The sequence below is a fragment of the Bombus vosnesenskii genome, unplaced genomic scaffold, assembly GCF_011952255.1.
Source record: "Bombus vosnesenskii isolate JDL3184/JDL3185 unplaced genomic scaffold, Bvos_JDL3184-5_v1.1 scf7180000013542, whole genome shotgun sequence".
Lineage (NCBI taxonomy): Eukaryota > Metazoa > Arthropoda > Insecta > Hymenoptera > Apidae > Bombus > Bombus vosnesenskii.
The window spans coordinates 190,285-207,061 of record NW_022883108.1 but is presented as its reverse complement, the minus strand read 5'-3'; the positions used below and the strand labels follow the sequence as shown (position 1 = coordinate 207,061).

General features: G+C 39.5%; 2 protein-coding genes across 4 annotated transcripts in view; both read right to left on the bottom strand.

Moving 5' to 3' along the window:
* The window catches only part of LOC117238576 (eukaryotic translation initiation factor 5B), a 32,503-nt gene that overhangs the window by 2,086 nt on the left and 13,640 nt on the right, over nt 1–16,777 (bottom strand). For all 3 annotated transcript variants that reach the window (XM_033503588.1, XM_033503589.1, XM_033503590.1), the window contains one exon: nt 2,276–2,437. In XM_033503588.1, coding sequence (XP_033359479.1) covers nt 2,276–2,437 — 162 coding nt within the window. The remainder of the gene's footprint in view (nt 1–2,275; nt 2,438–16,777) is intronic.
* LOC117238585 lies at nt 5,941–6,918 on the bottom strand. The gene has a single exon (XM_033503605.1). The coding sequence runs from the start codon at nt 6,659–6,661 to the stop codon at nt 6,233–6,235; it is 429 nt and encodes a 142-aa protein (XP_033359496.1). The 5' UTR covers nt 6,662–6,918; the 3' UTR covers nt 5,941–6,232.

The window sequence follows — 16,777 nt, the reverse complement described above, 5'->3', positions numbered from 1 at the left end:
TGAGGACGCCTGCCTCCCGCCACGCCCCTGCTACTTCTCCCCCACCATCTCATTCTCACTCCCTCCCTCCCCTTTCATTCCCTTACCTTTCTTTCCCTTTTCCCTTCCCCTCGCTCTCGCACACGCTCCCTCTCTCTCGTTCTCTCGCTTTTCAGTTCTCTCTCGTACGCGCGTACACGCACACACCACGCACAGATCTCCCACCGTACAATTCTTTGCCTCTCTTTCTCCGTACCGTTTCCGTTTCATAGCCTCGTCTCCGTTGCTTCGTTCCCTTGTCCTCTCACGGCCCTTTGTCACTAACCGAGCAACGTTGCACGAACAGCAGAAGGGTCCTCTCCTCGTGAAACCTTTTTCCTATACATCCAGATGATTTTTCCAGCCACGGATTTTCGATATCTTGACATATACCCACAAGGACACGTTGCAACCTAACGCCGTCCATACTAACTTTGATTCGTGTTTCGTTCGTATTCTCACTTCTCCTATCAATTTAATCACAGGTCGATTTTATCGACTTTTGATTATTGAGTAGTCTCGATGATTTTACTCTGCACGATTCGGTACGGTGTATTTTTGAACTTATGGTTGAGCAGAAATTATGGTGTAGAATTTAAGAGGTCAAAGAGATGAAACGAAGGAGGGGAAGGCGAAAATTCTGTTGTTGCCAAGGAACGAGCAAAATCGTCGCTTGACAAATCATCGTGGGAACAAGGTGATTCCGGGGAATCGATTCTACGAAGCAAACGGTAACGACGACTTCCGCTCGCCTTGGCAGCACACAAAGATACCCAAGCCAGACGGGCTATGCACATATAAGTGTTCACATGGTTGTTGAGTACGCGTGCACAACCGGAAAGCGTGGATAAAGCTAGAGGAAACTGAGTTGACGCTATTGAACACGGAATTCGTGCTATGTTTTTATGATAAAGCAAATCTCTAGATTTAGATAAAAGAATAATATGAAAGCCACTAAACCGCGGAAGTTTATGTACTTATTGAAAAGTTACGGAAATATATCTATTGTACTGTAACATAAATTCATCTTATTTTTATGCATACATATATTATGATGAATATAAAAACAAGACGAATTTCGTGCGAATTATATATTTTGAATATTTTATAATTAGTATATTATGTGCATTCTATGTATCTTTGAACCATTAAATTTCCCATGAATGCACAAAGATTCACGTATGATCCACGTCTCGGAAGCCAAAACGATCAATTCCATTTTATACGAAGCTCTCAATTTCATTTAAGTTCATTTACACAATTAATATCAAACATTTCAAGGAAAAGAAAGAACTTATTTTCATGAATTTATTCATCACAGAGGAACAGTACAAACTGCTTATAATTATTACTTTCCCTTACATTTCAATTTATGGAGTTGATCGGTATAGCTTCTGACTCATGTAATCAATTAAGTGAAATTTATGGGAGCTAAACACGTGTGTCGAGCACACGATATTCGCTTCCATTAAAGTATAGGGCCGATTGATTCACAGTTGATATCCAAAGCGGAAGACGGAAAAGAAAGAGGCGAGGTGAGGGGAAGGAGGAAGAGTGGAAGTTCTGCGAAGGCCGGAAGTCGATGGTGGACGCCTGATCGCTACCGGATGTGCATCTTCCTTTTTCGACTAAAGTCTTGCATACTAATAAGGATCGTTTCCGTCTCGCTCGCTTCTGATTTCGATGAAATTGCAAAGCTATGCGAATCGGCTCGGTGCACGAGGGAAAAAGCGAAACGTATATACTCGGTTCTCTAGCGGAATTTCATCAACGGCCAAGACCACCTGTCGATCAAATTCTTTCGAAGCAGCTGCTTCACGAAACTCTGAAACGTTCGCCTTGTAATCGTTCCTCCTTTCCTCGTAATCCCGCACATAAACCTCGTGTGCTTGCACCGCATTTTGCACGGTTTAAACGTACGGCGCTTCATTATTTCAGAGGCTATCAAACTCGCTAAGCGAGCTATTCGCTTTCAAAGAGAAAATTCGAACCACAGAATTACGTTCTTCTTCTTCGTGATAACGATCATTGATAACGAAATTGTGCCGGCATTTTTTTAAAGTATGTACCCTCTTATTATACGTTCCAGAATGTATGGTACGTAAGATCAACGAAACCGAGATCATAAACATCGATGGTGGATACGGAATAATGTTTCCTGAATTAAGCAATTGTCTGTAATGTTCACGATAATATCCCGTTGTTACAATGTTACTGAACTCACTCCCGTGGATGAATTATAAGATCAAAGGCCTACCTTGCTCACAACGAAGTCTTTCTCGTCGAAATGACGGCCGAACATTTTCGGCGCCTCGCCAGGTATTGGCTCGATTTTCACGCAGACTTCCTGACCTTTCCTCGCAGATTCCACGGGCTTATGGTTGTATTCTATGCTCGTAACCATACCCAATTCGACGAACTGCAAAGTCAAACATAAGCATTATAGCATAAATATTTTAAATCTATCAGTCATATTTTTACTAGTTATCTTACAATTATTCTATAAATATGATCTATAATGCCTATAAAAATTATTTACATACGTCCTTATTATCTAACGAAATTTCTAACTATTTTTTATCAGGTTCTACATCTCATTTTCATAGTCCTATGAAAATACTAATAAATGATACGATAATAAATGATATGATAATGAAATTTAATGATATTTTCAGCTAATTAATTAGCGTGTTAATGCTATGATAAATAAAATAACCTGCAAAATACTTTCCGTAGCCACCAGATATTCCCTCGCGAGTGCTGTGCGTTATCCATTCTCTAATTTCGAACGTTCTATGTAAATAACCGCCGAGATGCCTTCCAAGTACGACACAGGTTAGGAACATTTCATAAAGATTTCGAAAAACACGGGGAATTTTTCGCATAGACACAGCTCCATACGCAGGCTGTTTCGCAGCTTTTGTCGCCGTGTCTTTTTTCCATCCTCGATCGGCGTGTGTCTCTTTGCGTGGGTATAGCTCCGCCTATGCATTCCTTTCTGCGACCGGAAGTCGAGAGAAAACCGAGTACCTGAGCATTGCGCGTCGTCAGGGCCGACTCGGACGTAGGTTGCTGGATCCTGTGGGCCGTCGTACATGCGGTGATCTTCGAATTTTTCACAGAATTTTGTCCCATTTGTGGCCACAGAATTATGCGTGGGAAAAAATAATCGTAAACGAGAAGTGCGCCTAAATCGTTGAAGAAACAGTCGAGGAAGATTCATGGAAAAGAATAACGAATTTCAATGGGAACTTGTAGTGTATTAGGATTTAACAGCACCCTATAGAATGGCGTATAGTGGCAAGAAAGCTCGAGCACGTCGTTCAGAATTGCGTTATTGCCGTAACACACCTGCAGCTGCAAGAGCGCCAAGTGGGCGATAAACCCGGACGCAACTTCGCTTGGGGACACGCGCAGATTGCCGCTTATCCTTTTCAAAAAATTGCCTATAATTACGCTTAATTAACCGTTGCCTTCTTCGAGAACTCGCCAATCTATTCAAACCTTTCACGATGAGACTATATGTATAATAACATTGGTACACCTATTGGAAGAATGTTTACTCTTATCGTTTCAATTTTATTATGGAACATCTATAGAAAGATAAAGTCATTTCTTGTTATATCAATAATATCAAGAACCAAAAGGGAAAGCTTACAAAAGATTTAAGAACTTACTTTAGAAATTTAGAAAGATGATGTGAGAAAAGGGGCTCATTGTGAATCGTCTATAGCAAGATAATGTTATTTCCTGTTACACCAGTAAGAACCAGAGGGAAGAGCTTATGGGAAATTCGAGGAATCAAAGCAGGAATTAAAAAAAAAGATGATTGAAGAGGAAAGGGCCGAGATCGAAGCGAGATCGAAGGAAGTAGAAGCACGGTATCAATCGATGGACAATGACCGGTGGAATATACTCGGTCTTGTATTTCGAAACCCACGCCGAAAGAGCAATATGCCCACATACACGCTCGTAGTCGGCTCGAATCGAATCACGAGGCTCGTTCTTTGTCGCCTTGGTGTGCTCTTTTCTTGTTGTCTCCCATATTCTTCCCGTTTCTCCATTCCTGGTTATTTTTATGGTGTTGCGCGATCGTCCAATTTTCGACACTCTTCGCGTCCTATCGCACGCATTACCATATATACGTAATTGCAAGCGTGTATTCCCAGAAAGTACGCATCCTTGTTCGATACGCTCGCCTTCTAAGCTTCGCTTCTTCTGTCGCTTTTCTTTCTTTGTCCGCCTTTTTTTTATTCTTTCATCTAACGCCTTGTCGTATATTAAGGGCTTTGTATATAAAGCATAAATGTCCATGTTTTATGGTTAATAATACTATTTATATATGTTTTTATGGTTTTTACGTTCCACGTAGTTTCACGGCCGAGCATAAGTATTAGATCGCCTACTCGTTACAATTGTTGAAAAACTTTAATAATAATTTCTAGGTTTACGAGCGTTTCTTATATACCTATCTCTACAAGGAACCGTCAAATTGACGGGTAAATGAAAATACGCATTTTCTTTAGAAAATCGATTTATTCAAATTAAGTCTGAATTGAACAATATTAAGCTTCACGTTTAAATAAATTATTAATAAGTAAAAAGTCTTTTTTTTTTATTATCACGGAAATGATAACAATAATATTAACGCTATAGGGTAATCATATTTATTGAGCACACTTTTTACAAGTATACTGAATTTTGTTTGTGCATTTTCCGCATACGATCTTTTTGCAATATATGCAACAATTATTTCTTCTATCTTTTTTTGCAGTAGCCCACTTGGCAACTTTTTCGCACTTCTGACGTTGAAAGACCCAGAAATGAAGCGTCTGATCTTCGATAAAATATGAACTCCTTTCTGGATATTTTCGATCCGGTGCACTCTTTGCGTAATATCCACGCGTTTATCGCTGCCAAATCTAAAATATTGAAAAAAAAACTTGAAGGGACCATCGGAAACTCCTTGCTTTCACACTATATTTGGGTGCCATCTGGTCAACGACGTCCACACCAAACTTTGTTTTATTATAGAAAGCAATGGTTTCTGGATCACCTTTATAATTGTCTTCTACTTGTATATCTGTATTTTTTATGCTTAGAAGGAGGACTTTTGCGTTAGGTTTACTTTTATACACGGTAAGCGTACAGTTTTCTGATTTATATATGTCGGAGATGGAAAGACAGCGGGATTTCCCGTCCGGAATGTTGGGAAAAACCCCAATACACTAGTCCAGACTTTTACTATAGCCGCCCTTAAGTAATAAAAATAAGAAATAGTCTTAATGTTCCAATCTGACTTTATGACGATGGGTTTGGGCTCGAAGTGACATGGCAGGTCACCGGACGTAGCCACGGTCACGGGAGGGACATGTACCTGACAGAGGTATGAAACGATTATATGGCTCTCCTTAAAAACAAAGATTAACCCGAGAAGCGGGGACAGGAGTATATAAGGGCAGCCTCTTTTGGATTAAGAGAGTTAGAGTTAGAGTGTTAGAGTCGTTGGACGAATTGCCGATTGAGTTATCCGAATCGAGCAGTACGTTGATACTTGTCCTCCCGTGGATCGTGGATTCGTTATCGAACCTGAATTCACTGTCACCATCATCTCGACCATCCTATTACCATGACTCATAGCCTCTTGTAGTGTCCACATTCGTACTGATAAATATTGGCTACATTCGCGACGGTAAAGTAAGTAAAGGTTCATCGAACGCCCCAAAATGCCAACCTGACTCCGACATATAAATTTGAGGAAAACAAAGTCATCTTGTCCTTTTTTCCCTTGAGCATCGAGTTTCATCTTTTCCCATATAAGGGATACCATTCAAAATATATTTTGTTTGGACGTCAACTGCAAACCAAAACTTAATGCCAAATTTATGAGGCTTATTATGCATCGTGCTTTCGTTGGAAATAATTGTTCATCTATTGAGATATTTTTATATGGCTTGTAACAAGCCTGGCTATTACTTATAAATCTGTTCCATATTTCGGATATCAGCGCAAATTTATGTTTATAATCTTTCGGAAGCTTTCAATGATCTCCCTTCATATGCGCCCCGGGCATATAGAATTCCTAGAAAACTACGCAACTCAGCAACTATGATTGTCCGTCTTTTTTCAAAACTCGATGCGCCTCGGTTTCAGTGCAATCTTTTATATGTTCCATTATGTGTCTGTCAATTATCAATTCGAAAGCACTAGTTACTCAACCCGACATAATATTTCTCTTAGCATAGCCAGTAGGCCTTGCGATATCCTTGAATATCATACGAACGGGCGTCCTACCCCTAGATCCGCCTGCTTTCAGTTTTATCCACTGTGTCCCGTCAATTGCAATTTCAATTTCACCCATTACATTTTGGGATGTGCTTGGAATGCTCGTCCTTTCATCCTCGGAGTCAGAACTAGAAAAAATACGCATCCTTTTCTTGTTACGACACACTTTCAAAAAGTTTGCCTCTTCATTATCCGAAGATCCTTCTATCTCTCCACTTTCAGTGTATTCAGAACTTTCACTGTCAGCTTCGCTTTGGCCTAATTCATATTGATCTTCTTCGGAGGTATCCTCAGAACAATCTTCATCGATGTTGACAATTTTGTTCAATGTCTTATTATATCTCCTGCATTTACTCATGATTGCTAGAAAAGGGGGAGAAAGAAAATACCGTGCCCAAATTCAATTATCCTATTGTAAATACTTACAATAAGTGGAGACAATGATGGGAAATGTCTACAATAACTGAAACTTTTGCACACTGCCTTTGAAAAACGGTTTGTTTATGAAATCAGCTAGCCCGTCAATTTAACGGGTTTCGTAGAGATAGGTATACTACATACAGATTTCAAAAATTAGAAAGCCTAGTAAAAAATAATTGTGTGTATAAATTCTCTAGATGAAGTGACTAATTTATGATGCAATGGTTAAAATTAATGCTATGGTTTTTGGGATATTTCATTTCGAGGTTTGAAATCCGTTAAATTGACGAGTCCCGTAAACCTAGTGTTAAGTATGAGTCCAACTAAGATAACGTTCCTAGAAATGTTGTTATACAGCTGTAAAATATTGAATATTATATTATAACGATATTAAAGGACATTATAAAGGGCTGAAAAAGTCGATTGTGATAAATGGACGAATATTTATGCGGTTGACTATAAGATGCAAATAAGGCAGGTTTATGATAAAATAATTAGGCTGTAGGGTACGAATAAAAGAGACACGTAACAAAATAACTAGGCTGTACGACGCGAGGGAAATATTTATAATAAAATAAGTAGAAAGTAAAAGCAGTGAAGTTCAATATATATTAAATATCAGCCAGTATCTTAATAGTGATAGCCAACAGTGTACTACGTGTCTTTCGATGCTTTGTTTTTCGCGGTGCAAGAGTGGCGTGTTAATTCGCGCGACACCGCTGTGCGCTCCGTTAGCAATGCGACTGGGAGTAAACAGGTTTGACCAATTGTTTTTTCGAATTCGAGTGGGAAAATTGCAGCGCGTCTCGTTTCGTGTAGAAGGGAGAAAGAAGATGGGAACGCGTTTGGCGAGAATTCGCGACGTCTTCCTCGTCTTCGCGTGGGTTACCACGGATCTTTTTTCTTCTTGAGCGTTTCAGCCTCGGAACACGTGGGAAGCCAACCATGGGAAAACAAGAATTTTATTTGAAAGAATTTATTTTCTTCTTAGCCCGAACTGGAATTTAATTTAGTATGTTAACAACGCCATATTTTAAAAGCGAACTATTTCACCCATTCATTTAACATCCCACGTCGTCGTCTTTCATTCTGTCTCTCTCTCTCTCTCTCTCTTTCTCTCTTTTTATTCGCACTTTACTCGCCTCGTGCGTTATCTCTATGCCACACGATTGTGTATCGCCAGACGATACGCGGATATCAGATACTTGGTACCGAAAGGAGCAACTAATTAAATACCAACGTTTGTCGTCCAATCTATCCGGTGATTAGCGTCACTCTAATCTTCCCGTCCGGAAACAAGCACTCGCGACCAACTTCGAAATATTTGCCTTCCGACCTAATTAGCCTCTTACGAAATACCCTATCCAAGATAGGCTAAATAGCCTATCCAAGAAATTACTGTAAAACCCACGGAAACTGGTAGACGTTATAGCGCCGATTTACAAACTTTCATCGTTTCATATTTTTCGACTAAACGTTTAAAATGTAAACAACCGCTCAAAGCTATGGTTATAGAGTATGCACGTTTTAATGAACTGTCGTTCTGAGGTATGAAACATCTGAAGATCATACGCTCATAAGAATCTATATACGTTCGATTGCTCCAGCGTATTCGTCGAAATGACATCTCGTCAGAATAACAACAGAACAGGCATTCGTTATAATCATGGCTAATTCGTATTTATCATGCATCATATTTATTTACGTGTCACCCGGTCGGTAATTAGTAATCACATTGCGTATCAAACTCGAGCACATATATCTCTGGCAGGCAGGATTATTTTTGCTTTCATTCAACCGCGTTCCTTTCTCGTCGGCGTGCGTACACAGTCAAGTTCTCGCAGCCTGATTCCCTTGTTTACGGTCGCCAAGAAACGTGCCGTGGCACGACATGACGCGGTCCCGGCCCGTGGACACCCGATTCGAAAGCCGGCCATTCTGAATGAGTCTAAGTTTAGTAAACCGACCAACGAGGCCACCGTGGCAGCCGATGTACTCAAAGAACGCGTATCGCAGGCCAACTGTGAGCGCGCGATACAGAGTAGCCAGAAGCGTGAATCGTCCGACTGACATTACACGAGCCACGCACGCTCTCGCACCGCAGGAGAAACCACGGAAATTTATGTTGAGCTAACAGCGCAGATTTAACAGTAATTACCGACCATCTTTCTCTCCTGGCAACAGACCTTACTTACATCGTCCCGGAACGGACACGCGATTAACCTCGATGCCATCATCTCCGATAATTGCCAGTTCTATCCGAACAACTTATCTCTATCTGATTGATATGATCGATTACCCAGAACAAAAAACTGATTACCTACGTCGGCCGAAGCTGCACAAGCTTCATTAACTCTATAAAACAAGCGCGTCCTCTCGAAACATCATTGCAAAGTTTTTTCCCCTTTTCCAACGTTTTTAACTGTCTTCGTCTAGGCTTTGCGATTTTCTTTGATAAATGAGAAAACGGTATTTGGTAAAAAGTATAAACAGATTGTAATGAGGTGTCTGTATGATGATGTCTATATAGCAGCGCGTGAAAGGATTCGAATACCTGTAGAAATCTGGCTGCTCACGTGTTATTGTAAGTACATATGCGTTCATACATAAATGTCTAAAATTTCCATACGCAGCTTCAGATGGATTTCAAATTTTAGCGATATAGTCGTGACAATTGTGTTTCCTTACGGTATTAATGAAATTTCAAGATATTTTATATAACACGTAGGAAAGCTTCCGCTGTATAGATATGTATATGAGCTTCTCAGAAACCAAACTAATTAACTCCACCTTTACATAATAAGATTCACAGATACATAATTAATATTCATCTGAAAGAGAATAGAATTTATTTCTCACAACAAGATAGTATAATCACAAGCTTCACAATAAATTTAGAAAAATATTGTGATTTTTCATTGCGTTTCAATTAATACGTTTGATCAGTATGGCTTTTGAATGATCCATATATCGTAGATAGAGGATTAAGAGGAAACAAGGAAACGCATCGATTGCCGTTTTGGCTTATTTTCCGAATCCCACATTTAATAACAGAACTGCAAGAATAACATCGCAATCTATATTATATATTCATATAACGCTTAAAAAGATGGGATGCAAATACGGGAGCCACCTGTATTGCAATCCCTAGCTCCGTCTCGATCAAACTCTGAATATTTATCTTACAATTGATAAAGCTTCGAATAGAAAACAATATGATGTTCGAATCGTCAATGAAAGTTGTTTATAGAGGAATTCTAATTTTTACGTTTCCTTCGTTCAAGATGGGTTTCCGTGGAAGACAAACAAAAGAAAGACGAGGAGAGGTGGAAAAGGGAAAGGGAAAGGGAAAGAGGGTAAAGGAAAAGCAAAGCGAAACGAGACGAAAAGAGGATCGGTGTTGGCATACTCGGGAGCAGACACAGCGCAGCAAGTGAACGCGTGAGACGGGAACCGGAAGTCTATTTTCGTGAGCCGCACCGATTTAGAAAGCTTTATAGTTTGTACGAACCTCAACGGCTAACAGCCAACCGCCGTCGTTGGTGTGGCTCGCTGCTTTAAGTGCATGCACAAAATGAGATTTGTGCGGCATTCTTTCTCCCTCGCTCTCTCTTTCGAGACCTATACTACTATAAATATTAGGGAATATTGGCTCGTTTAGAAAGTAACGAAAGAATTTTTTTTTTAAACTTGGTTCTCTTGATAAAAAACCGCTAATTAATCAATCTTATTTTGAACCAAGAGTAACATCTGTTCGAACTTAATATTTTAATATTTGGTAAGAATTCACGATAATTACTCGATAACGATACATACCTGAAAAAGGATTTCTTCAATCCTATTAAATACAATGTAGAAGATATGCACTATTGGGAACGCTATGAACTTTCTAAATTTGAAACTTTCAAATGCAACGTAACATTTTCAAATCGTGTACTATGTATTCCATTTTCAATAAAAAAATCTCCCAAGATATATATTAAAGAATGTAATACGCATCAGAAGTAACCATTCGACGTTATCGCATTTGCTACGAGTTTTGTCAATATCTCAATGAATGGCTAATCAGTTGCTTAGATCGGTCAAGTGTGCGATATACCTTTGATCTATCGGCTATTTAATGAGTCGGACGGATGCGTCGATGAATGAAATCCCCACTACCAGCGGCGATGTCCTTCCTTCGTTCGCAATCAACATCATTGAATGAACAACTGTTTCTGAAAACCTTGCTGGTATCTACTCTTTACACTTCGTATTTGATAGTATATCTGATAGTTTATGTCTCTTACACATTGCGAGAACATGAGAATAAATCAATTAACAACACGTTAGAAACTTTTCCTAAACAACAAGACCGGAGAATCAGGTTTGCTGGTCGATATATCGATTCGAGCCCAAAGCGTTCACACCCCCTGTTTCTCTGGTGTCACGTGTTTTTTACATTTGCTCGTTTTCTTGTACATAGATACATTCAATTAAAGATTCCTCTAAATAGCGAAAAATATACGTAAGTGGTGGGCAAGTGACATTTAAATTCGATACGTCAAGAAGGAATCCAGACCTGAAAGTAGAACAATATGCATATTCTGTTCCGAGCGAGGAACTCGCAAGATTCGCTCTGTTTCGTCGACGATGCGATTATAGTTCGTATTCGTCGTTAACAAAATTAATCGCGAGCCTGGGTAAAATGATCTACTCGACATTGGAAACTCGACATCCGGCCAGCAGCGTTTCTCTCTCAGTTTCTTCTCTCTTTGCCTCTCTTTCGCCTTTCCTCCGTCCTCTTTATCTCTCTTCCTCTCGCATCTCTCTTTCCCAAGCTATTTCTCCTTTTTTTTCCTTCGCTACGATAGCAACGTTAACCAGCTGCCTACTTAGAGAAACAGGACGGAAGGAGAAAGAGTGAAGGGAGGAAGGGAGTCGACAACGAGAACGAAAGAGTGAGAAATACGTATGGAAAGGGGAAGGAGAGGGAAAGGTTGGAATGAGGTAGAATACGCACATACTAACGCATCGATGCCATTTACTCACCAACCACATCCCGCCTTTCGGCCTTCCGGCTTGTCTCTAACTTTCGTGGAAACGCCTCTGGCTTCCTTCCGGTCGTTTATCACTCGGTAGACGCTCTAAACGTAGGTACGCTGTCCCACGTATGTTCGTTTCACCCCCATCCTCAGCTGTCTCGTCACCCTTTCCTATCCCTCCTCATCTAACCTTCTTTTCTTTTCGTCTACTTTTTTTTTTATATTTTTTCCTTTTTCGTTTCTTTTCATTCCTCTTTTGAGGGGGCGGCATCTCTTCCACTTATATGCCCTTCTTCACTACATTTTGACCTTTCCTCTAATATTAACCGAGACGTTTTTCCCTTTTGCGCGCACGGTCGCGTCTAGAATGTTGTTCGAATGCCATCCTTCTTGTTCTATAAGCACGCCCTTATTGGTATTTGCGAATAGTTCATGAACCGTCTGTTTGTTATCTGTTTGCATACTGTTCACAGACATAGATTGGTAGAACGTACAAGTGGTTCACAAAGGTATTCGAACGCTTGTAGAAACGCTTCTATGAATATATTGTATGTATTATACGAAACATTCTGACATTTTATTAGCGATATAATGAGAATCAACTATCGTGATTATATGAATAGTGTTTGAAATGTATCTATTTTTGCGATCAGATTTGTCCCAAGTTCTATCAATATAATCATAATTGTTTAATGAAACTCCAATATGTTTCGCATTACATACCATAATATTGGGCTGTCCGAAAACTTCACAGCGTTCTGATTGCAAATTTCTATCAAATAACGTCTAATTCTACTTAAAAGCTTTCCCGACGACCTAACGCATTATATTCAAAAGAAAGTTTCTATAAATGCAAAATACTTCGACGAGCCACTACATCTCGAAGAAATGTGCCACGTTTCTTGGTGTGAATCCTTTTAATCCTCCGTTTCTTTTTCTAGTGTGTCTCTATATTGCGTCGAACGTCTCTCGCTACAAATTAGTGAAAAATTTGTACAGCTCGCTATCGTGCTCGATAATGAAACACGTTTCGTATTCCGTTCGTGTGCTCGTTAATTAGCTTCCCTCGCAGTCCCGCTCGGCCAATCCGCTCCGACGTGTTAATTTTCTACTCGCAATCAGTAAATTTACAAATATATTCTGGTACCTGCTACCGGACGAGAAGGAAAACGAGGGGGAGATCGAGAGTAGAGAGCGCAGAGAACAAGAGAGAGGGAATGAGAAAGAAAAAGAGAGAGAGAGAGGGGGGGGGGGGGGAGAGGAGATGGGAGGGAAAGGAAGAACGTTACGAGCGGCCTTCCGCCGGAAGGGGACTCACACACGACGGAGTTTCTAGTTCCTGTCACTCCGGACGGGAATATAATTCGTGGTGGTTTGAAAATCTTCTTCGTGTTTCCTTGATATAACTATCATCGAACGTCGAACTACCAACCGACGGGAAGTCGCATTTAAATTCGTAACGCCGTTCCGCTAATTATGCCTGAGCCGTTATGGCATTAAAATGATACCTAACATTATGATCCTATGTTATAACATTTCTTTACACAGATAACATTTTTGACTGAGCATCGTTTTGGAGCATATCGAGTCTGTGACTTTTTGTATTTTAATTTACGATTACTTTTAATGACTAAAATCTAAGAATACCAATCCCAAGGTGTAGAGACCATTATTTTAGAACGTAAGCGTATATTAGTTGAATATTTAAACTGTACAATATGCATGGTTTTTATATACGCATAACTTTTAAAATAATGGTTTTCGAGGTTCAACCATATTTTCACGTAACGATGTGTGATAGATATAAAGGCATATCGAAGACCATTAGATATTATCAAGATTTAGATAAATTCTAAAATTCAGGGAGGAAAGAACAATTTTTTCTGTTACATCCGATATCGTTCGAAGGTTAATTGGAAAAATATCCGTTTTAATATAAAAGAACGAGATATTTAATCTTCCTTTAATCTCTTTGATTAAATGATAAAAAGTAAGGAAAATCAGAGCGGAGACCTTTTTATAAAATTTGAATAGGACTTCACGCACGAAAGATAGCGTGTTGTTGAGGCTGTGATGATAAAAGAGTCTTTCGTCTTCAGAGACCTTTTGCCTAGACGGGCTCTTTCTCACCGGCTACTCGTCTAACGCTGTTCGAGCTTCCAGCTGTCGTGACACGACTTCGTAAAAGGGACTGAAGCATCGTCGACAAGGGGAGCGTGCTTTAACGAGACACGATCGATCTACCCTCGCCCGTATCGGCCTATTCAGTTGCATAGGAAAAAATATGATTCCAGGTAGACAGAAAGTTACCAGATAAGCGTAACATACTATCCCAACCTTTTGTCATATAATCGATATTTTCTTTTCCAAAACTGATTTCCTGCTCCGTTCCAATCGCTATCTCTGATACTAGCCATTTTTCCTTGAATCTAATCGAAGTACAATGTAAGATCATCATAAATCTTCCATCTCTTTAATGAACTTTCTAACACAGCATAATGTTGTTAAATTTTAAAGAAATTGTTCCTTTTGTTAACTATGCTATGTTAAAGTACATCCCTTTAATCATTAAACAATATGAAAATTAGAAAATCAACAAAATTCTACTTATCATATTTCCCCCTATAATCTTCAACACATATCATTAATTCTACCATTCGTTCGATCCTTCCATTCTTCATCTCATCGTCGTTCATGACATAACACTCTAACCTTGTGTTCTTGTAAAGAAATTCGATTATTTTTCAGCCTTTCACAAATCATATCATTAATTCTATCAGTCGTACGATCATTTTTAGTCTTCGATCTTATTATCTTGTTACTTATTTCAACAACCTCGAGATTCCTATCAGTGTATGAATCCTATTATCGCGTCGACCAAGCAAGATGCGCTACAAATACGATCAACGATCGACTATCGAAGCGGATAAGAATGGAAAAATCTATCAAGGAAAAGTAACGCGAACATAAGTTCGGGTCATCGAGCGACGAGCAAGAACACCAGCGGACGACTAGAGAAGAAGGAGGAAAAGGGATAAGACGAAGAAAAGGAATGGCGGAACGGCAAGAAAACGGCAGGCTAAAAGAATCCGCCGGATTTCCGCTCGACGTTAAAGCGCCTATCGAGGCCGTTGCGCAACGCGCGTATACGCCCGATAACGATGGAAGCCGTGGAAATACCTCCGACGTTGTTCATGGACTTTATCTTTGGAAACCAATCGTATTTTCATCAATCCTACTCATTTCCTGCCCATTAATTCGTTATTTTCGTCGAGGCATTTCTTTCTTTTCTCTCTCTCCTTTTTTTTTAAGAAGTCGATTTTTCAATCGTCTTAACGACTTCTTAATTACTGATTCGGCTGACAACATATAAACCAACATGTATAACAGTGTAATAAAATTCCACGTAAAACACGAGCAGAAAGAGAGAGACAGTGAAACAGTTAGTTCGCTTTCAAAAACATGCGATTTAATGGGTATGATCTTCATGTTCGCGTATTTACAGTGGTGTACAGAAATCTCGGGTCAGCTGGACTTTTCAAGTTATTTCAAGTTATTGGAATCAAAAATTGGATATTACGAGATCGAAATGTAAATCCTGATAAAGAAGCTGTTTCATTGAAAAATAAGGATATGTGCAAATACTTGTAATATAAAGTAATATTTTTTTACGAATAAGTTGTATAAGTGAATAATATCGCTACGGTGAAAAACCACCAGTTATTAAATTCATACTGAACCATTTGATGATCAACAGCGCACGAGACGGCCCTAATTCGGCCAATGTTTGCAGAATCACGTACTTAAAAGTCGTATCGTCTTTTTCTGTACGAGCTTCGTATGTTCCTTTCACGGCGCACCACGTCTATCGCATTCCTCTCATTCGCGAATACAGATCCGTTCGAGATTCGACACGGTGACTTCAGAACTGACCTAACCTGACCCTGCTCACTAACAGGCAATCGTGATACTCGACATCCGGTCTGGATAATCGTTTGCTAATAAAAAATACCACGACAACCAGAGACACGAATCAGATCTATTCACTATCGTTTATGTATTCGGTATCTACTATACTGTCTTACATAACTGTGTATGGATGTTCATTCCGCATCAAAGCTATATGAAACAATAACTTCTGCAATTTCCAATTTAATTTATCAACTAACGATATCAGTGAATTGACAAATGACAAATAGACCGCTGAGTTACAATATGCGTCATTATAAGAAATTTAATTGTAAAATAGAAGTTCTAAGAAAAAAAAACAGTTAAAATATACTACCTATTATAATATTTACTATTATTTATGTCATCTTAAAAGTACGTAAATCATTTGTTTTTTGAGAACTGAACGTCGTTCATGTACTTACGTAACGAAATTAAGAAATTAACGAAAAGTTGAGTTAATTAATCAAGATCGCGAACACCGTCTGACAATGAAATTTCAGTCGAACTTAAATAAAGACTAAAATGCAACGAAAAAGCAGGGTAGGGCCGAAAGGAGTGTGTACGGTTTGGAGTTGAGGACGCGTGGGCCAGCAACGTGGTCGGAACTGCTTTCTATGCGCGGGCGAGAAATATGTACTCGTTGCACACGCAGCCGGTAATACAGCGTGTGACGTGCACGTTACGAATTTTACGCGTTGCTATCACCCACATACGCTTCGATATTATTGAATCGAATAATTTATACCACCATTTGCATTTGAAACGTAACCGCCGAACCGAAAGTCGCGGGACTTGCCAACCACTACGCCTCGTCGCCTGTCACCTCTTACGCTTTTTTCCCTCGTTTTACTTCAACCGATCGTGTTAAATTAACCGCAAAGATTTAATGCCGCAGGTCATACGGGGATATCGTGTCGATGCTTGTCGCGACCGGAGAAATATTGGAAAACGATGAAAGTGGGATTGAACAATTTTCAACGCTTGTCGTTTATCTATGCTGCTGTTAAATGATCGTATAAGAGAACATAAATTTACATATGCCAAATGACACGTATAATTCATCATTCACCATAATAGAG